Source organism: Mytilus edulis, chromosome 9 (genome assembly GCF_963676685.1).
Source record: "Mytilus edulis chromosome 9, xbMytEdul2.2, whole genome shotgun sequence".
Lineage (NCBI taxonomy): Eukaryota > Metazoa > Mollusca > Bivalvia > Mytilida > Mytilidae > Mytilus > Mytilus edulis.
Genome location: NC_092352.1, coordinates 73881687 through 73905935, shown reverse-complemented (window position 1 = coordinate 73905935; position 24249 = coordinate 73881687). Strand labels below are relative to the sequence as shown.

Sequence of the window (24249 nt, the reverse complement as noted above, 5' to 3'; positions counted from 1 at the left end):
TCTCCACATTTGCAGATGAGGGCAAATAACTAGACCAATTTTGTACTATGATTGTGCAATCCAAGATGGAGGTATACCATGAAACTACCTAAATACGTTAATTTTACTGAATTGTGCACTCTGACAACATTTTATTCAATTACAAAATGTTTTGCATATATAAAAAGCTTCATGATTAAAACACTGTATCACGATAATTTCTTTATCAAAATTTAGATTCTCACTGTTTATTTATTTCAAACAACTAAAGCGCAAGAATAATGAGTATTTTGTATTCGTAAGTCTCACGTCTTGAAAATGGTTAATTTCGGGGGAAAATTCATAAATAAAACTTTTGGTTACAAATGTTACATGCTCCATATCTTAAAATCAATAGAAAGCAGATGAAGATCCCTAAAACATAATCATAACAAGTGTCTGAAGCGTTTTCTGATTTTTTTTTATAATGGATACACTAAATGAGCTGAACTGGAAAACAAACATCAATTGCGATAACGAATTTTGGAACACTATAGGAGTTTCACCGGGACCACACCACTCTTTAATTGGCTAGTGTTCTCTCTTATCGTACAGTTATGGGAAGGAACATATTCAAAGTAATGTTACCAGTGGCGGCTGGTGTTCAAAACTGTATAAATATAAAATGTTTGGTGACAGTTATTTATTCGAGTCAGATAGTAAATTGGATTTTACAATGACGTGTTTGAACAATAATTGGTCTAATCATAAGGCTTCTTAATGATATGTTTCTTTCACCTTAGATCAGTTTAACAACGGAACAACAGAAACACTGAATTGCAACAAAACAAACGCCAACATACATAGACTGTCAAACGCGTCTGGCGTACTAAATTGTTTTCCTGGTACCTTTGATAACCATTTAGACTTTTTTTTGTCTAGTTAAAAAAATAAAATAAACATAACTTTGGATGTTATTTGCTAAGTAATAAGTTTTGCGTCACAAAAATTATTTATTACATACCATGCTTGTTTTTTTCTAGATTAAAGAAAAACTTAAAATTAGATCATAACTGCTAAATTAGATTTGACCTTAAGAATGTTCGCTTGTCATGTTTTGGAATTTTTGTCAGAATTTCGGAATCCTCTTGTTTTATCCTTTTCAATGCACTAAAAAAATTGCCCATTGACTTCATTTCTCTTTTTTCTTTTTCTTTTTTCCCAAAAACACATTCGGACCTGGTACATCATAGAAACAAGACATTTTCTGCTTTACTGTATTTTTAACAAGGCAGAAATATTATAAGTAACAGAAATATGATCTTCTTTTTTTTTCACTACGTACTTTACAGATAACCTGACACCGTTTGGTACAGCTACTCAAAGTTCTACTCAATCAATTGGATTTCCTCAAAATGCAATAAAACCACCTGTATCAAATGCGTTTGCCCATGAAATTTGTTCACACACAGGCATAACCACCAGAACACCAGCTTGGTGGATGTTTCAATTCTCTTTCGGAATTGCCTACATCACAGATATCACAATCTATTACAGGGAAAGCTGTAAGTATATATTGACAGGAGATACATTGGGAAATAATATACTATTTTCACCTTAATATTCTTGTCTTTATGACAGGTTTCTTTTGTAAAAAAACCACGTAGACCCCAGCTGGATTGAAATTTTGTATATGCACCAAACGTGCGTTTCGTCTACAAAAGACTCATCAGTATTTCAAAAGTGTAAAGTTTTGTGAACAGTTAATTCATAATCATTACCAAAAAAAAATGATAATTCATGTCAACACAGATGCGCTAACTACTGGCTGGTAATACGCGCTGGGAATAAAAACTCCAACAGCAGTGGCATTGACCCAGTGGTTGTTAATAAAATCATCCTAGATACCAGGATATCATCAAGCGTCTGTCGGTAGTTTTGTTGTACAACTTAACATAAAATTTTATTGTAACACAATCATCTATGTGTAACTATGCATCAAAATCGGAAATAAGCTTTTTCAAGCATCGTAGGCTGATTAAAATGAAAAAAAAAAGATAGAAGGGTTATGATTAAGTACACCAAATGCGCATGCGTCCTTTTACGACCATCAGTGACAAATCAAAACGTCAGGTCGGAAAGGAAATCAACAATCACTGAAAACTAAAATTCCAAAATAATGTGTACAATCATAAAACATGACGGGTGCACATGTTATTTTTTTTGCCAATGTGGTTTAATTTTCGAATTGATTTACCCTTTCGTTCGCCCGAAAGGTATGTTCATTGCATGAAACACAAATGAACAGTCCTGTAGTAAATGCAACAAAATTGTAGAGAATTCACGACAGAAAGATATTTGAAAATATAAACTATACATTAATTCCGACTTAGGAGATTATTTCGAGTTGAAGTGACAATTTAAGGCCAAACAATCATTTACCAATGTTACATGTAAGTGTAAACATAGATAGTTAGGGATTACATTTGACTAATTCAAAAGCCAATCCAAATGACGGTTATATTTGCAGTGAAGATCTCGTTGTATGAAGACTTGTACATGTTTATATCCTATCCTACTATTTATTTTTACGCACATCACAGAGTTTTACTGTATGTCAATGTTAAGGCGAAACTACACTTAGTTCACCCGTTCGTTCGTTTTAGATTGTTTCAATCATAATAATATTTAAATATCACACAGTACAGACAGGAAAGAATGGATATAAGGAAATAAACTCATCATAAATACCAGGATTGAAATTGTATATTTACGCCAGACGCGCGTTTCGTCTACAAAATTTACATATTGAATGGTGTCGTATCAAAGTATTCCTTGATTCATGATTTTTATAAGATTCACAATTTTATTTCTTCTTCAATTTATTGTATATCAATTTAGATTTTTTTGTCTGTAATTTTATTACAGTTGCGCATCGCATGGATGGATTTAAGTTATATGTGACAAATACATCAACCATTCCACCTGATGGTTATCTTTGCTATGAGGATCCTGATCCAGGTTTGCCAAACATCACACAAACTATTCCATGTAACCAGCTTGGACAATATGTCATTTATTACGATACTAAAAATGACAGTAGTTATGGGCCTATAATTGAACTTTGTTACGTTGCCATTAATGGTGAGTAAAGTATCATTTATATATATTGTCTTTTAACTTTCTACATGTACATTTGTAATGCTTTCAAGTGCGCTTATCTAAACTATACCAGTCTCTTTGTTGTATTGGAACGTATAGTATACGGTTTCGAATACCTAGGTTTTGCTCAGGAGGTTTTGTTTTTAATCAAGTAGGTCAGATTGCACTTGAATAAAATAACAACAATGTTTTTTTAATTTTCTAATTGTTTTTTTTCTTTTTCTAAATAGCTTATAACAACAACGAACAAAAAAAATGATATTAAAGGATACATCTTTATATATATATATATAACATATATCTTAATGTTTTCAAAACTGCCTTGTCCCGATTCCTTAGCAGTTAGCTATTAAAGGAAGGCAACAGTAGTATAATGTTGTTCAAAAGTAAAAAAAAGATCGAGGGAAACAGAATCTGAGCTACACACTATTACCGAGAAAAACAAATCAACAATATTAAAGAGGAAGACAACGGAACAACAGAAACACTGAATTGCAACAAAACAAATGCCAACATAAATATAAACGAACTATTTGATAACAACTTCAATATTCCGGACTTTGCTCAAGACATTCTAAGAACATAAATGGTTGGTTGAACTATGTTTTATGGCTGGCCAAACCTCTCGCTTTCATGGCAATGTTAAAACATATCGCTAAAATGGCAACACTGCGTGACAAAAATACTACACACAAAAACAAAACACTCAGCACAAAGAAACATACATTGTCAAGTAAAAATGTCTTATGGACAATGTATGATAAAAAAAATCCCACTATCATGATTTACAAATTGGTTTTCTATGTTCATTGTTTAAAAAAAGCGTTGACCTATGATATTCAAATTGATGTTGATATATTTTTGCATTCTTATTACCCATAAATCATGGAGATTTTTTTGTTTACAGGTTGCCGAAAAGGTTTTTGGGGAAATAACTGCGAGAAAGTGTGTTCTACATATTGCGTTGATCAACATTGCTACCCTGGAAATGGGTCTTGTATTTTTGGATGTAATAGTGATTACTGTTTGAATGATATTTGCAATAAATTTACCGGTATTTGTACCGATGGTTGCAAGAAAAGACGAACAGGAGACTATTGTAACAAATGTAAGTAATTTTGGATATACATATCGTGAAAAATCATTACACACTTAGACTGCGATATTTGGCAATCTACCGAAAAAAGTGACCCCAATAGGGGGTTGTTTTTTTGGGGGAGGATGACTAGGTACTAAACATCGAAAGGAAGAATAAATGGCTTTGAGGTCAATCAAAGTTTACATTTTATAATATGAAATCAAAACCATTATACAGCATGTTGAAGAAACATGCTATTCGTTTTCTTGAGTGTCAAACTTCATCAAGAATGAAAAAGAACCATTGCCTCGCAACGGATTAAGAATAATATATTAGTTTATCATGCTTTGAATCCACAAAAAAAAAACGCGATGAAAAAATAAAGACCGATTAAAATAACATAAAGAAAATATGATACGTTTATTAATTTTACTGATTAGACTTGTTTAGACTATAAACGACAAATATCTTAATATATACAGCTATGAAAGTGAAAGTTGGTTAATAGACTTTAACTGTTTACATGAATTATTATAAACAAGGATTAAATTATCAATCAACGAAAGATTTCGAAATACTAAGAATTTTTAACCCATGGAAAAGATTACCTAATTGAATTTGACAAAATCTTTCATAATTTGGAGTTTTCAAGTGCTAGCATCTTCGTACTTTTTTGGTCTTTTAAAGTTTTTTGAAACGAACGTAAGTCTTTTTAGACAAAAGAATGTCTGGCGTACAAAAATTTAATCCTGATATCATTATTGAGTTTATTTGAATATTTTTCCTTTTAAAGAAATAGTCAACATGTTTTGCTTTGTTCGAAGAAATATTTTGTTTTTGGTTCATTTAATTTCCAAACACATTACCACAAAGGGCAGCCCGTATTAATCTATCAAAAAGTCTCTACAAACTTGAAAAAAATCCAACCCAAATGATTTCTTTGTTAATTTAAGAAAACTATTGTTCCTTCTGTTTTTCGTCACAGATAACTTGGCATATGACAGTTCAGTTCTTATAAATCCAAACAGTAGTTACCCAGGTAGTCTAGCAAAGGATGGAAACAAAATATCATGTGTTAGAACAAAAGGTCCTACCGTTTCATTTCAAGTCGACCTTAAAGAAGAAAGCATTGTAACAGGAGTGTACATACTGTTTGGGGGTAAGTTAGTTAAACAGTCTATATTTGACTTTATTACTGAACTGACTATGCTCATATTTAATTGAATACTATAGTTAATATCTTTGATGTTGAAAGGCTTCTATTTGAGTTAAATGTTTAATTATTTCTTGGTTTAATTTTATCCATATTACCAAAATGCACTAGTTCAACTTAAAAAAGGCAACAGTAGTATACCGCTGTTCAAAAGTCAATTGATAGAAAATGAATCCGGGTTACAAACTAAAACAGAGGGTAACACATCAACTATAAGAAGAGAACAACGAAATAACAGAACATAGAAGTGCAACAAAAAAACAAACATGCGTCAACACGGAGTTTTAACTCGAATCGAACAGAAGGCTTTAAAAAAAGTCTTGAAAATGACTAGTGTTAAACCATTCAAACGGATAAACCAACGGTCTAATCTATATAAAAACCAGAATCGAGAAACACTTATGAACCGCATAAACAAACGACTACTACTGAACATCAGACTCCTGAATTTGGACAGGTGCAAACAATTGCAGCGGGATAAAATGTATTAAAAGGTACCAACCTTCACCCTAACTGAAACAATAGTGATATATCACAACATAGAAAGACACACTAATATATCAATTGGAATGGCTTTACTAAATCAAAATAGATATTAACACAAATGTACATACACTGAACGAATGGATTAGATCTATGATACAATGTAAATACAAAATCAATAAATTAAGGGGCGAATAATTAAAGTAACAGTAATATATCGCTGTAAAATGTTAAAGAATTTCCGGAAAACAACAATAACCTTGTACAAAAAGCCACAATTTACAAAAGTATGCATAGGTTAATGAAAATAATTTTGTTGTTAGGTATATGAAGAAATGAAATATTTTTACACAATATATACTTTTGATGTTGTTAGTACAAAGACGTTAAAATTCATAGTAACAGCGAACACTTGTCAAAGCTGGTATATAGACCAGATATAATCGTGAATAAGTAAACATAACCTAACAAAAGAGCATTACATATATTATTAACAGGTTTTTATTAACCAATAAAAATATTAAAAGAAGTACAATCTTCTTAAAGACTGGTATGCTGATTTTCATTGGGTGAAACCACGAAATCAAACATTTACGGACACATGTTTTTCCTCAATCAACGAAAAATGGTTTGCACAAAAATTAATAAAGCAGCAGTATATTGGTTTTGCTAGTCTGCAACGTTTGATGCTTCTTTTTGCAGAACATAATACAAAGGTCGGTAGTCATACCCTTTATGCATCAAATACAAGCAATTCTTGGAACACTGGGACAATTTTAAACGAAGACCATTTTTTGCCTTCACAAATCAACGTTAGTGCCGTTTTCAGATATTTGACTTATGAACCTCCAGTTCAGGATACATCTTCAGAACTTGAAGTTTGTGAAATTGGAATTATTGGTAAGATTTTTTTTTGTCAGAAAAAAATAAGAATAATTGAATGCAATAAGATGGTGTGTTTTAATGGAAAGAAAGTAAGAGCATTCAAAACTCTTTTGGGTTATTCAGTTTTGATTCAGCTCAGATTACTAAATTATCGAAATAGGTTAATAACTGTTATTTTGTTTACATGTCAACATATATTTGTTCTATGAAAAGTGCTTATTCGCCTACTATAGTAAACTGTAATAATTGGTTATTCGTATTATTAGTAAATACCGATAATTTAACTATTTGAGTTACTATATATGAATTTTAAACAGTCAAAATAGGATGAACGGATTATATAAACCGGAGGATAAATATAATACAAGCCCATAAGAAATAAATATAAAAAGTCTTAACTGAAATGAACGTTCAAACCTTTGATTGCGTTTTTATACGTGTGCATGTAACACATTTCGTTATAAAAAGGTCTAATACAGCACTTACAAAATTTTCTAAAAGACCAAGGCGTGAAAAAATATTTTAGCAAAACGCATTTTATTAGCAGGTCGAACAACTGAAGTTCTTAAACCCTGCTGACTGCCATTGACAATTGCCAAAAAAAAAAAAATAGATCACAAGGTGTACACACAAATGGATCTCTTTATCAATTTAATACCAAGTAGAAAAAAATAAACTTGCGGCAAAGATGGTAAACCACGACATGAGGTGCTTTTTTTTTTTACACCATATCCGGATTTTGACAATTAATGTCTCTTCAGTGATGTTAGGAATCAAAAAGTATTAGAAGGACATTAAATTTACCTACATTTAGGATATACTCTTGAATTTTAAAGAGTCAAAATAGGATGAACGGAATATATAAACCGGAGAAAAAATATAATACAAGCCCAAACGAAATAAATATAAACAAGCTAAAGTGCAAACAACGTTCAAACCTATGATTGCGTTGGATAAAAACAGCAATTTTTATACATGTGCATGTAACAAATTTCATTGTAGAAGGGGCTAAATACAGCACAAACAACATTTTTCAAAAGACCAAAGAGTGAAAGAAAATATTTAAACAAAACGCATTTGACTAACAGGTCGAACAACTGAAGTTTTTAAACCCTGCAATTCATATATATTTAAATTGATAGATTTACAAAGCGGGATATATTAATCAAACTAATAGCCTATAGCTATGGGATTAACGATTGCATTATGATACCAAAACTATAATGAAACTGAAACTTTAAATGTTTTGTGTGCCCGATGCACATTTTAATCAACAGGTATGCATAACAGCAAATATAATGATAACAAGGGCTGTATAGACAAAGCAAATACCAACAAGATAGTTAAACCATATAACACGTGTTAAGTATGGTAAGATCACCAAAGTCGAAAGCAGTTACAAAATAAGCTTTTAATAATTAATTATTTTATCAATCATGGAAATGTTAAATAACAAAATTATTCAAGTAAAATTGTGAATGGAAATGGGGAATGTGTCAAAGAGTCAACAACAGCCGTAGGCCACCAATGGGTCTTCAATGCAGTGAGAAACTTCCGCACCCGAAGGCCACCAACGGGTCTATAATGCAGTGAGAAACTCTCGCACCCGAACACGTCCTTCAGCTTGCCCCATAACACATATGTTTACTAGTTCAGTGATAATGGACGTCATACTGAACTCCGAATTACACAAAAGAAACTAAAATTAAAAATCATACAAGATTAACAAAGGCTCCTAACTTGGGACAGGCGCAAAAATGGGGCAGGGTTAAACATGTTTTTTGATATCTCAACCCTTCCCCTATACCTCTAGCCAATGTAGAAAAAACACACGCACGACAATACGCACAGAAAAACTAAGTTTAAGAGAAGTACAAAATATAACGACAAAAGTTTAAATGGAAAAGAATCTGATCAAAATGATGTCACATCGCTTTAGATTAATGAAAAACATATTCGTTGACTTTAAATTGTTTTGATAAGAGTGTCATTGATAGTTAAGAATGTACAATACCAAAATTTAACACCACTTTCAGGTCTACTGTCCTATATCGTGGCGGTCAGTCTTTTTATTTGTGGAGAAAGCCGGAAGTGTCGGAGGAGAAACATTGACCTTTGATAAGAAAACTGACAATCCTAGTCAATTAAGATTGCTGCCGAGTACAAGTGTCGCATGCGGGGAATTGAACTCTCAAATTCAAGTGTTGACAGGCTTTTTATACGGAATTATTTAGACCATACGGTCGACAAGGCCCCTAAGACCATTATGAGTATAGTCAAAGTCTGGTAAATGACGAACGTCGAAGTAAATAGAAATAAATGATTCTTTTAAGATTATACTGAAATTTAAACGAAATGGTATATAACATCATAAAATCAATGTAGTTGTAATTGATAAACTATGTGGTGCTACTTAAAGACGTGATGTTCAACAGTAAGATGACATTCTTAAAGAATTGACTGCTTTTTTTTTTAAACAATTAATTTTACTTTATAGACATACTTCATACTAGAATCTCTTATGAAGACTATCAATAATCTGGCATGAACTTTAAACCTCGCCGAGGCTATATTGGGTTTCTTTAGAAGCGTTATTTTCCCAGTTTGTGTTTATCATTACTTCCCCAATATTAGTTTTTAGTATTGAATGTTTTTCGCCAATACACTGTTGCTATTTCGATTCGAATTTCCTCTTCACCTTTTCTGCTTCGCCTTTCTCGTTCACTACTAACGGCTAGTTGTTCTTTGTTCATTTATGTATCAATGTCAATTTGCTTAGTTTCTTTTGTTACCCATTTTGATATCGGACTAGGACTCCTTTTAAACTGAGTTTTAATTTGTGTATTGTTATGTGTTTCTTTATTCTACATAGGCTACAGGTATAAGGTGAGGGTTGAGATCTCACTAAAAGTGTTTAATCCCGCGCATTTTTGCGCCTGTCCCAAGTCAGGAGCCTCCGGCCTTTGTAAGTCTTGTATTTAAACTTTTTTTGTTCATTTATATGTTTTGGAGTTTAGCGTGAATTAGTTCACAATTTTATTTAGGGGCTGGCTGAAGACCACCTCCGGGAGCGGAATTTTTCTCGCTGCGTTGAAGACCTATCGGTGGCTTTCGGCTGTTGTCTGCGCTTTGATCGGGTTGTTGTTTCTTTGACATATTGCCCATTTCCATTCTAATTTTTTTTCTATTTTCTTTTTCTTAATTTTAATTTAAATTTTTGACATTTTCTGCTAATTCATACTTTTTGATAGAGGTAAGTGTGAGGTATGAGAGACTGTGACAGTACCCTTCAAACATAATTCAACCGAAAAAGTCTTTTGAAGGGAGTAATGCACAGTATTTATTTCTGTTCGGATGGTTTTTGACACTATTTGTTTTTTATATTCGATATTTCATGTTCGTATAGTCAGATACCAATACACTCATTACATGTACCAGGATTACCTCAAACGACTTATAACTACACGTCAGGGGGAAAGTTCGCCTAACCGTGCAGTCATTTTTGCATGTATAGTATCAGCTAACCATGTTTGACAAGTTGGAATGGTTTCCTTCAGATTTTTTTGTTGGCACCTGTAAAAAACCGTCAAAACCTTTCGAACTTGTTTGACTTGAAAAGTTCATTTATTTCAGGAACAAATCGATATTATTTTAACCATGAATCACTCTCTTTTAGGTTGTCCTCCTTCACATTATGGTTCTGTATGTAACAAACTGTGTCCAGGTAACTGTAACGGACCTTGTGATCTTGAAGCTGGTAACTGTATATTTGGTTGTCTAAACGGATGGATTGGTAATAAGTGTGAACAAGGTACAAATATCAAAACAATTAATGTGCAAGAGACGTTGTACTTATCTGTTATGTTATAATTTTTTCGATCTGTCGGTTGATGGTTGTTTTTTGAGAACTCTTCATTGGTCTTGCAAAAGCATGCAAGGGTCATGGACTTTACCCCAGCCTGGTAAAACGGAAACTTGAAAAGAATGTTAATAGATGCTTCAGTTCTTTACACGTAGCATTTATGAGTAAGAGTAAGTGCTAGTCGAATTGGAGTCTCATGTTCTAATGTGCAGAAAATGTTTTGTTACAGTATTAGTCACTCAATAATTAATCTTCACCATCATCAACAACGTCAACGTCCTCATTTTCGTCGTTGTCGTCGAAGTCTTCTCTTTCATTTTTAAGTATTTATCGTCTTCTTGACAAAATGGATATTAGAAATATGGGGTATTTGCACTTTAATTGATACCAACGAAGTTAATGTGCGTACGTATTAGAAAATCGTGTGAACTCTCAGTGTATTGGTATCGCGTTTAACTATTTAACCCATCTGATGAAACTAAAAAGTTTCATTTTTATTTTATAGCATGTCAGAATGGTAAATATGGTAAAAATTGTCTTGAGACATGTTCACCGTTTTGTAGTCTTGCACCTTGTGATCGTAGAACAGGAGATTGCACTGATGGATGTATTCCTGGAGTGCATGGAACTAATTGTATGCAAGGTTAGATTTTAAAAAAAATATGAAATATTAGTAACCTTGTCTTTACAACTTGGGCTAGGCCACTGCAAGTAGAAGTTTTATTTGCCACATAATTAATCATTAACAAATAGAAATGTAAAGTAATAAAATTACCAAACTGCAAAGAAAACTTCTTCAGCAAAGGGCAAAATTAAAAGCTCAAACGTGTTAAACACATAAGGGAGCCACTCGTTTAGATCTAACGCAAAACTGAAAAATGATTTCATGTTTCTATTAATTATTTTTTACATTTGATACACAGTGAAATATATACAACATACACTTAATGTTGTAAAAAAATGTATAAATCGAATACAAATATACAAATGAAGTCATGATCAAGCTTAAGGTGGCTCACCCCAATAAGGACCCCCGGTAGATTTTTTTTATTTTCACATATTTGGTAGATCTTTTTATGCTGAATCCAAAAATGCAAAGAAAAAAGGGGGTCACCAGGCTCGTTTTCCCCTCAAATTGAAGCGAAATGTGCGATTTTGACCCTATTTCCAAACATGCCCACCCTTTCAACAATAACGGTTACATCAAATTCAAAGACTTTTAAAACCAAGTCAGTATGATTTTTATGTGAAAAAACATTAGAATTTGAAATGTAAACCTTTGCCTTGGTTGTTTTTGACTTAAAAATCCTTTTATTTTCAGATTAATGTCTAAATTTTGCATTTTCTAATTTCAGTTTAAGGCAAAAAATATTGGTTTAATCGATTTTTCGTAAAATTTCCCCGGTAGATTTTTTTTAAAAACAGATATGTCAAAGCTATGAACTTTTCGAACATTTTAAGGTAAAATAAAATGGGGGTCACCAGGCTTGCAAAAAAGTTACGAGCTTTTGTTTAACCCCTCTACCCCATAAGGTCTGATTTCAAAGGACTCCATTAATTACTTAATTGTGAATTCTTTATTGATGGCTTTATTAAAATAATGTTTGTAATTATATCAATAAACGATGACTGAATATAAATGTGGTTATCGTATTACTGTTTGTTATCAAAAAGCGAAATTTTGATTATTTTGGTGAAATACGGTAATTTTGTCTGGCGCGAGTTGCTTCCCTCTAATTTGGCGCCATTATCAGACCAGAGGAATTTCAAGGTCGCCATTGCCGAACAGCATACTATATTGATGAATACGACCATGTACATGCAAAACAGACATTGTGGCGAATATACAACGATGAAGGTAGAGTTATTACATAAGAAAACATAGATTTCGATATATTAGGCAACCAAATGTTATCAGTATAACGAAAAATACAAACTTGGGGGTTGTCTCAAAATACTCGCTACTGTTGAAAATCACTGCGGCTGAAACCTTGCACCGGCTCAATTTCTGTTCCATGTTTAATGTTATAGATCGCTATAGCTGGTATCTTATTTATGTGTTTATTTTACCCTTCACAGACAAGTTGTAAACATGTCTGGCCAGTTTTGAAAAATATCCGTGTGCAAACGGCCGAAGAGGAAGGGATGACATCTACTATGAAGCATACAACTGTCATTATTACGCTACCGTTAGTGTCAATGAATTAGTCTTTTTTTAATCATCATTTGTAATATCTAATTTCGTAGCCAAGTCAGGGTCATATGTACCCTTAAAGCCCCCCCCCCCCTTTTTAGCTCACCTGGCCGAAAGGCCAAGTGAGCTTTTCTCATCACTTCGCGTCCGGCGTCCGTCGTCGTCCGTCGTCGTCCTGCGTTAACTTTTACAAAAATCTTCTCCTCTGAAGCTACTGGGCCAAATTTAACCAAACTTGGCCACAATCATCATTGGGGTATCTAGTTTAAAAAATGTGTCCGGTGACCCGGCCAACCAACCAAGATGGCCGCCATGGCTAAAAATAGAACATAGGGGTAAAATGCAGTTTTTGGCTTATAACTCAAAAACCAAAGCATTTAGAGCAAATCTGACACGGTGTAAAATTGTTCATCAGGTCAAGATCTATCTGCCCTGAAATTTTCAGATGAATCGGACATTTCGTTGTTGGGTTGCTGCCCCTGAAATGATAATTTTAAGGAAATTTTGCTGTTTTTGGTTATTATCTTGAATATTATTATAGATAGAGATAAACTGTAAACAGCAATAATGTTCAGCAAAGTAAGATCTACAAATAAGTCAAATTCATGACCAAAATGGTCAGTTGACCACTTTAGGAGTTATTGCCCTTTATAGTCAATTTTTAACCATTTTTCGTAAATCTTAGCAATCTTTTAGAAAAATCTTCTCCTCTGAAACTACTGGGCCAAATTTAACCAAACTTAGCCATAATCATCATTGGGGTATCTAGTTAAAAAAATGTGTCCGGTAACTCGGCCAACAAACCAAGATTGCCGCCATGGCTAAAAATAGAACATGGGGGTAAAATGCAGTTTTTGGCTTATAACTCAAAAACCAAAGCATTTAGAGCAAATCTGACAGGAAGTAAAATTGTTGATCAGGTCAGGATCTATCTGCCCTGGAATTTTTAGATGAATCGGATAATCGGTTGTTAGGTTGCTGCCCCTGAATTGGTAATTTTGAGGAAATTTTGCTGTTTTTTTGTTATTATAGAGATAAACTGTAAACAGCAATAAGGTACAGCAAAGTAAGAACTAAAAATAAGTCAGTATGACCAAAATAGTCAATTGACCCCCTAAGGAGTTATTGCCCCTCATAGTCAATTTTTAACAATTTTCTTAAAATTTGAAGATTTTCAATAACATTTTCCATAGAAAGTACTGTTATAGATAGAGATAATTGTAAGCAGCAAGAATGTTTAGTAAAGTAAGATCTACAAACACATCACCATCACCAAAACACAATTTTGTCATGAATCCATCTGTGTCCATTGTTTAATATTCACATAGACCAAGGTGAGCGACACAGGCTCTTTAGAGCCTCTAGTTACTTCAATGCTTCCATCTCCTTGCTCCAAGACAAAATAAAAATGACAAAATATATTTCCAAGATACCCCCTTTTCTCTGATCCCTCATTCCCCTGTCTCCTCACCCCTGTCCACCCCTCAATTGAGGTCCTCAGGGGGTTTGATTGACTTGTTTATTTTCTTGAGAATATGAAATAATTGGCATAATTTGTAAATGATAAACCCTACACCTTATTGAAGGATTCGTCTTGATCAATCACAATTTGTTTACCATTAACCCCACCCCCCCTGATTCTGTTGGGTATACAAAAATGTCTTAAGGTCTAGTAATAGAAGTATCAGGGTTAAACATGTACAGAGTGTGGTCATAAGTATTTGTCACTTGAGATTTTTAGCTGTTCATGTATATTGTATTTAAAACTAGATTTTTTCAAAAAAAATATTTTGGATTGATTTTAAGCATCCTGGTACCAATAGAAGCAGTATTATCACAGGTTTATCTTTTGGTTATACATTTTGTATTTTTTTATGTCCCATTTTCATTATTTTCTGTTCAGAAATTCGATATATATTCAACCAATCTCAAGGGAAAACAAAAACACATAAAAACGAACCTATTATCAAATAAACACATAATTATTTATACCATTCTACTTCTTTTAAGGTTACCCTTGCATTGTCAGTCTTATCAAACTTGCATGTACCTCCCAAATTAGGTTTCTGTTCTCCAACTTGAGTTTGCCTCTACCAATGTTATGAAACTAATACACAATTAATGCATATATATATGATACTACAAACAAACAAACATGAAGTTTGAATTTTTGGTGGGGTCGCTTTTACTGTTCTAGAGATATGCCCCTTTACAAAATTAAAAAAATGCTGAATTTTTGTTCCTTTCTTTAACACAAGTTTGCTTCATCCAAATGTTCTGAAACTTATATGAAATACTTATTACAACAACACTCAGATCAAGTACAAATTTGGGTGGTGTCACTCTTTTCATTCTTTATATGCAAGCAGTTGCTCATCTGTGTCCCATGGACAAATTACCCATTATGAACTAGTCTACATATATATGCTTTTGAATGTCAATAATTGTTGATTTTCTGACAGAATTACTCTGATATTTAATTTCAGGCTGCAAGAACATTTGTACATGTACATTGCAAATGGAAGGAGTGATCTTGGAATGTTCAACTTTACTTGGAAACTATTGGCAAAGTTCTGACAGAATTTCATGAGAAGCCAGTATCATATTCTAGTCTTGCAACCGGAAACTATGCGTAAAGTGCTGAAACTTAAGAACAACATTCTACATGTATATATGCAATATGTATTGCCACAATCTACTTAAGGAGCTAAGATCAACTAAAAATTGGAACTACATGTATATGCTTTAGTGCTGTCAAAATCCTTTAAAAAAATCCAATCAAAAGGACCTACTTCACCTATATATATTGCTACCTGTCCAAATGATGAATACAGATCATATATATGAGTCTTATAAAAAAAACAGTGAAGGAGAATAAAAATAATGAAAATATAGAGCTGATCAGCAAATGATTGTACATGTACATGATGTATAAATGGCAACAATTCTTACATGTATACTAGTACATTGAAATTAATTATATTAATGAATTTTTTATAAATTTGATCTCATAGATATTAGAGGAATAAAATCAATCAATTTCAAAAATTTGATTTAGTTGAGGCTTTTTTTTATGCCCGTTTTCGGGACATATTATGGTATACCATTGACTGTCCGTCGTCAACATGTCGGACATATACTCAAAAATAATAAATACTAAAAGGTACATGTAGTAGATTAACTATTGCGTGCAATAATTTACAATTCTGTCTAGCAATTGTCATTGACCACATAATCACTTGTATGGTTCATTTGTCAACAGTAAGTCCTCTTTTAATATGCTATATTGTGAAATAAATAGGTCATCTTCATGTATATTTGGTGTATGAAATGATTATTAAATGTATTATAACAAATTAAAATATCAAATAAGTGGATGTGATATGATTGTAAATGAGACACAAGCTAAGAGACCAAATAACACAGAAATAACTATACATGTAGGTCACCATATGGACTTCAACAATGAGTAAAACCTATTCTGCATAGTTGGTTTTAAAGGCCTCGAAATGACAAATGAACAATTTAAAACATTTCAAATGAGAAAACTAATAGGTGATTTATGTAAAAAATAATGAATGAAAAACAAATGTCTGTCTTGCAGGGTTTATCTGAACTTAACCTCATTTTCATGGACTTGTCTGTTTATTGAATTCTAAATATGTTTCAAAATATTTGGTTGATGGGATGATTGTTTCAGAGTCTGACATAGGTTGCAGGCTCATCGGTTGATTATGTTGTGAATAACTGAAGCCGGCCCAGCTTTGGCAGTCAGTCCCCACATTGCCACTGGAGAAATAAAATGACTAAGAAAAAAAATGGTATAAGAAAAAAAAATTGAATCACGATAATTTTTTGTTGATATGCACATCTACATAGTATGTCCTTATTATCTAAAAAGGTTTCGTGAATGTTGTGCGGTTTGAGAGGAGTTGCAATGACAAACTGTTGCAGTAGTATATTGAAGCAAATAAGTTCAAAGGGGCCCTCCTCCTAGAAAAAAATGTGTACATCAAAATAGTATGTCCTTATCTGAAAAGGTTTCATAAAATTCTATTGTGCGGTTTGAGAGGAGTTGCAAGGACAAACATGCAGTAGTATATTGAAGCAATAAGTTCAAAGGGGCATAACTCCTAGAAAAAAATTGTTGGTCGGTTTGAGAGGAGTTGTGATGACAAAAAACAGGACAGATAGACTGGCTGATGGACGGACGGACGGACGGGTCAAAAACGTTATACCCTGCGCAACTTCGTTGCATAGGGTATAAAAATAGGAAGATGGGGTATCATTGTTTATGAGGCAACTCTTCACCAGAGACCAATTTACAGAGAAGATAACAATTATGTCCCCGTACGGACTTCAACAATTACTATAAACTGATATACCACATTGTCAAACAAATAAAAGTCCCAGAAATTATGTTTTTTTTTATCTGATTGCACATAATGAAAATTTAATTTGCATACTGAATGATCACTGGCAAATATTTCAAGCATAATACGGATGAGAACATGCAGATAAGTATCAATTATGAAAGTTATGCAAAGTAAGAGGAGCTAGATATATGGACTGCCATAAGAAAATGAATGGACAATTATGCTTGGTGCATGTATAGGCAAAAAACCCGCTTTTTAGCTTCGTATGTATATATCCAGCTGTTTGAACACCCTGTATAATCAAGGGATCATCTGTCAGATTAGTCATTTTTCTATGTTAACCACACGATCTGAAAATAAGCAGATGTGGTATGATTGCCAATGAAACAACTATCCACAAAATTCAATATTATAAATTAAAAAAAAAACATAATCATTATATCTCCTTTTATCATCACGCATAGATCGATGATTAGTTATGCATTTCTTTGCCACGGTAAGATCAAATCAGTGTTCACAAACAAAATTGTCATTCACATTTTTTGCCGCAATGACATCACTCAACTATATTTTTTTTAATCAAGAACTTTCCTTATTAGCTTACCTTTTAAAAAAGCATGTCAAAAATTAAGATAGAAGTTAAAGTTTGCCAACATCCCCGGCTAATATAGCGTTCCTGTGTACTGGGCGTAGTTTTTAAATTACAATCCAAACTTTCCCTGAACCTAGTAGTATAGATTTGTTTTATATATAAAATCTTTAGTAGTGTTTGAGACTGTCCGGCACGCTGCGGGTGTATGTCCTAGCAAAATCCCGACATGCTGAAACCAAAAATTTTGCGGTTCTCTGCAAAGCATGCAGTATTGAGGAATTATATCATAGACCGATATATAAGGTCGGAATACTAGGCCAGTCCCGGTTACTTTTGACAGTGGTGGATCCAGGGGAGGGTTCCGGGGATTGGAACTCCCCTTTTTTGGACGATAGAATGGGAAAATATAGTTGGAACACCCTCTTTTTGTCCTGGGTTGGGGACCCCCTTTTAAAATGGCTGGATCCACCCCGATTGATCAGTTTTCATCTTCATGAAAAGGCGGAAAACAGCAAATTATTGAAGTGTCGTTTTATTTCTGCAGGAAAACAAATAATCATTTTAGTGAAATAAGTTGCTGGATCCATTAGTCTATTTTAATAACACTCAGTGCTCTGATTCAATTATTTTAGTTTTAATGCTGATATTTCTTTTTTTTTATGAACTCGGTTGACATATAGATACAACAGAAAATTGCAAATCAACAAAATAACAATTCAGCAAAATAAGTAATAGAAGAAAAGTATCATAAAATAGAAAACATTGGCCCCGAGGTCTTAGATTATAGGACTTAGTCTAGTGTTCCGGAAATCATGGAATTGTGATACGAGAAAAAATTTCAAATGATTTTCGTGCAGGTAAACAAATCTTTAAATTAAAATGTTAGGTGTGCCTGTCAAGTATTAAGTCTGTTAGAAAATTGGCATGTCCAAATTTGTTTTTGGGAAAATAAACACATATATGTCTCTGATACGGGTCACAAGTCAGTGGCGGATCCAAAACTTTTCCTAAAAAGGGGGGGGGGGCTCTAGTCATGCTTCAATGATTCCCTATATAATTAACCAAATTTTTCCCACGAACGGGGGGCCCCCAGCCCCCCACCCCCCTGTATCCGCCTATGGAAGTTTACCTGTTTTTGAAAGCTGTACGATGACATGAATTTGTTTACATCGCTATCATTTGTTTACAGTAAATCATTGCGTCATTGGCAAAACATTTTCAAAAATAAATCTCCAAGACATCATTTAATTCAACCGGTATTTAAGTGAATTTAAAATATGGTACGAACGGACCCAAGAGGTGACCGTGTAAGATGAGAATGCGTTTTGGGAGCGAACCGGCACCAAAATATCGTCGACGTCATACATGTGACTTTGTCAGTATTTATATATTCTTTTTTTTTAATGTTATATTCATGTATATTTCTGTCCTTTTTAACTTTTATGCGAAAATGAAGAAAGCACTTTGAATTTCTGATCGAACATATTTCCTGTTTTGAAGAACGTTTTGCATCATTTCGACATTTGTTTACATCGTCAAGGGTGCTTTCATACACGCCCGCGTTCCAAGGTCGTCAAAGCTGTTTTTGAGAAGACCCCTAAAAGCGACCGTTCCCAAGGCACTCGTCGTAAGAAACATGCGTTAAAATATGCGCACTGTAAAAGGGCCGAGCCACCTTAATAAAATTTTGAAATGAACATGGTTATGAACTACTTTGTTTACTGTGATATGTGAAAATGTCATAATTTTTTAGTATATATTATATGAACTCTATGTATTTTATCCTTTTTAATTCAGTTTCTGTAAACACAGCAGAAAGCGATAACGAAGTCACTACCCGGATTGGAATTTTCATTGGAGGTGTTCTTTTAGGAATACTTATAACAGTTGCGGTGTGTTTTGTAATTAGGAAAAAACGACAATCACAGAAAAAGCAAGGTAAGCAATGTGGCAAAAGATGGACAAAAGATTCCAGAGGGAGAGTCAAATTCATAGATAAAATAAATAATAGTTCAAAAGACACAACATAGAAAACTAAAGACTCAGCAACACCAACCCCACCAAAATCTTTGGTGTTCCGGAAGGGTAAGCAGATTCCGCTCCACATGTGGCACCCGTCGTGTTGCTTATGTTATTACAAATCCGGTAAATAGTCTAATTCGGTAGGTCACATTCGTGAAAAGGGAAAGGGTATTGAAGTTACGACATAAGGAACATATCCGATATCATCTGTTAAACGGTTATTCCATAACGGTCAACCAACTCGGGATGGCGTCCGTAAAATTTACGAAGGGATGATTTCAACTTCACCATTTAGAACTCTTGGTTTAATAGCTTCCTTGTGAGTAGAAATCCTCTATAAAGGAAATCATGGTAGGAAATACAAGCCCGAGAATATCGTATCAACTGAGAGATATATACTCCGTATGAAATCGCTGCTGGAATGTAGCAATTTAGTCAATGATGCAGAACATCTTTAAGTTATCATGAATATATTTTATATTTTATATCGTTGGGACGTTTACTTTCTGTTGCTGAATAATTTCTCTGTCAATATAAGAATGCAAAGATCTAAGATTATTCCAATGACGAATCACCTGCAAACCTATACTGCATAGCAAAAAAGGGGTCGTCCCGAAATGACAAATACCATTGAAACGACCAATATGTTACGATAGACTTTAAGACTGAAAAATAAGATTACTTCGTAATTGAGGGTCTTTCAAAGTGATGATTCAAGCGCCATTAATGAGTCTTATATCGCGAAAATTCGAGCGTCTGGCTTGCCAAGTTCTTAGCCTGGCTTTTTTTGGTTGCGTTTATCCTTAGCTTTAACATGTGTTAATATAACTTACTGTATACATAAATCAAAAATCCTCGTTTTTTGTTCAGAAATATATTACATGCGACCCTATAGACACTAATACATTATTAATTTCCGACTCTACAGTAAACCAGAAGTTCTTCTTCTTGGAGACAATGATAATTTAATCAATTTCAATGTTTGATAAACATGATAAACAATAAGTCCAATATGTATCCATTTGGATAGAGGAAGGAATGTTAAACAGAAAGCTCAGATTGACTAAATGCTACGCTCTATTTTGCTCTTCCGTTCTTTGAAGTATATACATGTATCGCATTTGATACTGTTTAACATACTACTATACATGCATACAAATAGTTTAATTGTATCTTCTGTGTTGACAGGCAAAGATAATGTGTCAAAGAAAACACAGAGGTATGTTTGTTATTAATAACTTAATAAAATATATTTGGTTTATTCTCCACTGATAAAATTTCTGAAACATGAAAGATATAATTCAGGTGAAAACGGAATACTTCTTCACTTCAGCCTGATCTTATTTTTTCCGCGTCATATGCTTCAAACTGTTAAATTTCGTGATAGTTAGATGCATATTTAAAACTATAAGGCAACACACTGAAGTCATTGTTAAATAATCAGCAGATATTTGATGTTTAACTTTGTTTTGTAATGTGATTGGTGTTCCCTTTGGTAATACTCTAATGTAAGTTCGGAAAAAACTCTTAACAAACTAATCAGTTAATAAAAACATTAGAACATACATGTACAGAATAAAAGTTAATTTCGTCAATGTGTATATTGTTTCGAATTTAAATCTTGTTTTATGAACTGTTTTAGCAACAATTGACATAGTTGTTTTGTACTATCTGCATATAGAAAAAATAAAAAATCTAAACATGGGAAGTCTGCGAAAAATAATCAATAACAATTTAGTTTTGATAAAAAATATTTGTTTGCTTCTCAAGCTATTGCTTCTCCAATTATTAATGCGTTCCATGCGTTTTTATTTATAAGTTTATTGAATAGCGCATATTCCAATAATTTATATGCATTTCATGTAATACTTAGTCGTATTTGGCACAACTTTTGGGAATTTTGGATCCTCAATGCTCTTCAACTTTGAACTTGTTTGGCTTTATAACTATTTTATATGAGCGTCACTGATTGAAAGTTGTCTCATTGGTACTCATATCACATCTTCCTATATCTATTATGTAGACGAAACGCGCGTCTAAATTACAATCCTGGTATCTTTGATAACTATTATTCAATATTATCAACAATATGAAGACTTTATAAATACTTTTGATCGGGCTTTATTTTGTAGTCAAGATCCACAGCACTATGACGATGTTAGAATGGAAAATGTAAATACTTATCAGGATCTCAGAATGGAGACAGGAGCAAATGAATATGACCAGATAAGCCAGATAAACACAGCATACGATAATCACTGAGAAATAAACTTATAATACGTCATCTACCAGGGAAAAAACCCTAATGGATATTGAGTACTGTTAATTATAGGAGCTTGATCTACACGATGTAAATTATAGTATTGAATCAATGGGATAATAGTTGGTGTATTCATAGACATATGAAGAAAGTCTAAAAGAATACAACATCACATAAAAAAAAACACCAACATTTTTGTGAAATTGTATACTTCAAAACTTGCTTATTACATATAATATTTTAGAATGCAATGTATCGTTTAACGTTGTTATGTGATCCGTCGTTCCGTTACAATTATTGTTGACTATTTTTTCAGACATTTGATAAATGATATGAATATATGTGTGTGTAAGTGTATGTGTGTGTTTGGGAAAGTGTCTGAATTCAACATTTGTTTTACTTTCAATCTGGTTTGTGTTTTCTAAGTAATGCAAGTAACTTTGTTCTTGAAAAATGTTGAAAGTGAACTATGTCAACTAAGTTTAAGTACTACATTATTCCTATCTATTTTGATTCGACTGTATGTGTTTCTTTTTTCTGGCTTATATATTCATTGCTGGACCATTTTTCTGTCCCTAATTGTTCAGCCTCGGTCACACCTTACCGGATAGCACGAACGGACGCCTAACGGATGAAAATAAAAGTTGTCCGTTGACAAAATTGGTATCCGTTGGGAGTCCGTTGATGTACTGACCGAAAAAAAAACGGACGTGTAACGAATGCATAACGGACACACACCGGATATGCGACGTACGAGAAACAGAACGGATGTCAAACATACATCCCACGCAAGAGTACCGCATAAAACGGACACCTAACGGAAGCGTACCGGATAAAACGGACGAACAAGGTATACGAAAAAGTTCAAGACGACAATAATGATAAATGTAAATCGCATAAATAAATGTTTCTGTGTAACTGGTTTTGGTTTGTTCTTCAAAATGCCGCCAAAGGGCAGTGTCTGGCCTAGATAAGAGCTGCTTGACTGTGAAGACGTGCCCTTACTGTAAGTTCGATTATGTATAACAAGAATTCATGAACCTTAAAAAATCTGACATATCAATAATTGGCATTTCTGAAGCGAAATTTTCAATTGGCATTTATCCGTTTCAGATCCGTTCATCATCCGTTTTATCCGTTATACCTCCGGTAGTAGTCCGTTTCTCATTCGTGTCACATCCGTTTTGTCCGTTAAACGTCCGGTAGAAGTCCGTTGGTGAATTTATCTTCCAGTCCTCCAACGGATGTATAACGGACACGTAACTGATACAAAACGGAAACGAAACGGACGAGTACCGTACAAAACGGACGCCTACCGGACGTTCATCGGATATTTCATCCGTTGGACGTCCGTTCAAAGTTTTGAACATGCTCAAAAATTTCCACCGGACAGAACGGATGTCAACGGATAAAACGTACGCTAAACGGACATGCAACGGATATGGACAGACGTCCAACGGATAAGAACGGACGTCTAACGTCCTCAAGTTATAGAGGAACCTAAAAATGTATTGTGTAATTAAAACAGGAAAACAAACAGTCTAATCTATATACAAAACGAGAAACTTAAAACACATATGGACTTCATCAACAAACGACAACCACAAAACAACAAGTTTTGACTTAAGACAGGTGCAAACAAATGTAGCGGGTTTAAGCGTTTTAACAGGCGACAACCTTTATCCTAAACGGAAATAACTGTGTAACATCAATTCAAATCGTTTAACTCAATCAAAACAAATAATAAAAATACCCCCCCAAAAAACCATACACTCAACGAAAAAACGGTTTAATACAATATAATTAAATGACTGTTTTGTCTTGTTGGAATGTGCATTGCGTTACGATGTATTTTCGGCACATATGTCTCATTTGTCAGTATAGTAGAGTTGATTTTTATTATCAGTCGATAAGGTATTGTGTTAATCTAAATAATTATGATGCCTTGACAGCATTATTTTTAAACAGTCTTTTCATAAATTATAATAATGATTATGTGGACTTGTACTGTGAAAATGACAAAATTTTGGATATCATTCCATATACTTGTAAGATTACCTTGATAATAAATACGTTTAAAAAATACGTTACTTTTTTGTTGTTGATTCATTAAATGTGTGACCTTAATTTGTGTTGTCCTGTGCAGTCGACAATTCATGTGAGA

General features: G+C 33.4%; 1 protein-coding gene and 1 long non-coding RNA gene across 2 annotated transcripts in view; both read left to right on the top strand.

Annotated features, from left to right (window-relative positions):
- Nucleotides 1–24175, top strand: part of LOC139488997 (uncharacterized) — a 29430-nt gene extending 5255 nt beyond the window's left edge. The window contains exons 3-12 of the mRNA XM_071275016.1: nt 1311–1523; nt 2887–3102; nt 4028–4228; nt 5184–5357; nt 6597–6794; nt 10456–10590; nt 11147–11284; nt 19601–19741; nt 21014–21044; nt 21958–24175. Coding sequence (XP_071131117.1) covers nt 1311–1523; nt 2887–3102; nt 4028–4228; nt 5184–5357; nt 6597–6794; nt 10456–10590; nt 11147–11284; nt 19601–19741; nt 21014–21044; nt 21958–22087 — 1577 coding nt within the window. The 3' untranslated portion in view covers nt 22088–24175. The remainder of the gene's footprint in view (nt 1–1310; nt 1524–2886; nt 3103–4027; nt 4229–5183; nt 5358–6596; nt 6795–10455; nt 10591–11146; nt 11285–19600; nt 19742–21013; nt 21045–21957) is intronic.
- On the top strand, nt 12332–15883 carry LOC139488999 (uncharacterized). The gene is made up of 2 exons (XR_011656134.1): nt 12332–12499; nt 15322–15883. It is a non-coding gene; the product is annotated as an uncharacterized lncRNA (long non-coding RNA).
- Nucleotides 24176–24249: the final 74 nt, after the last annotated feature.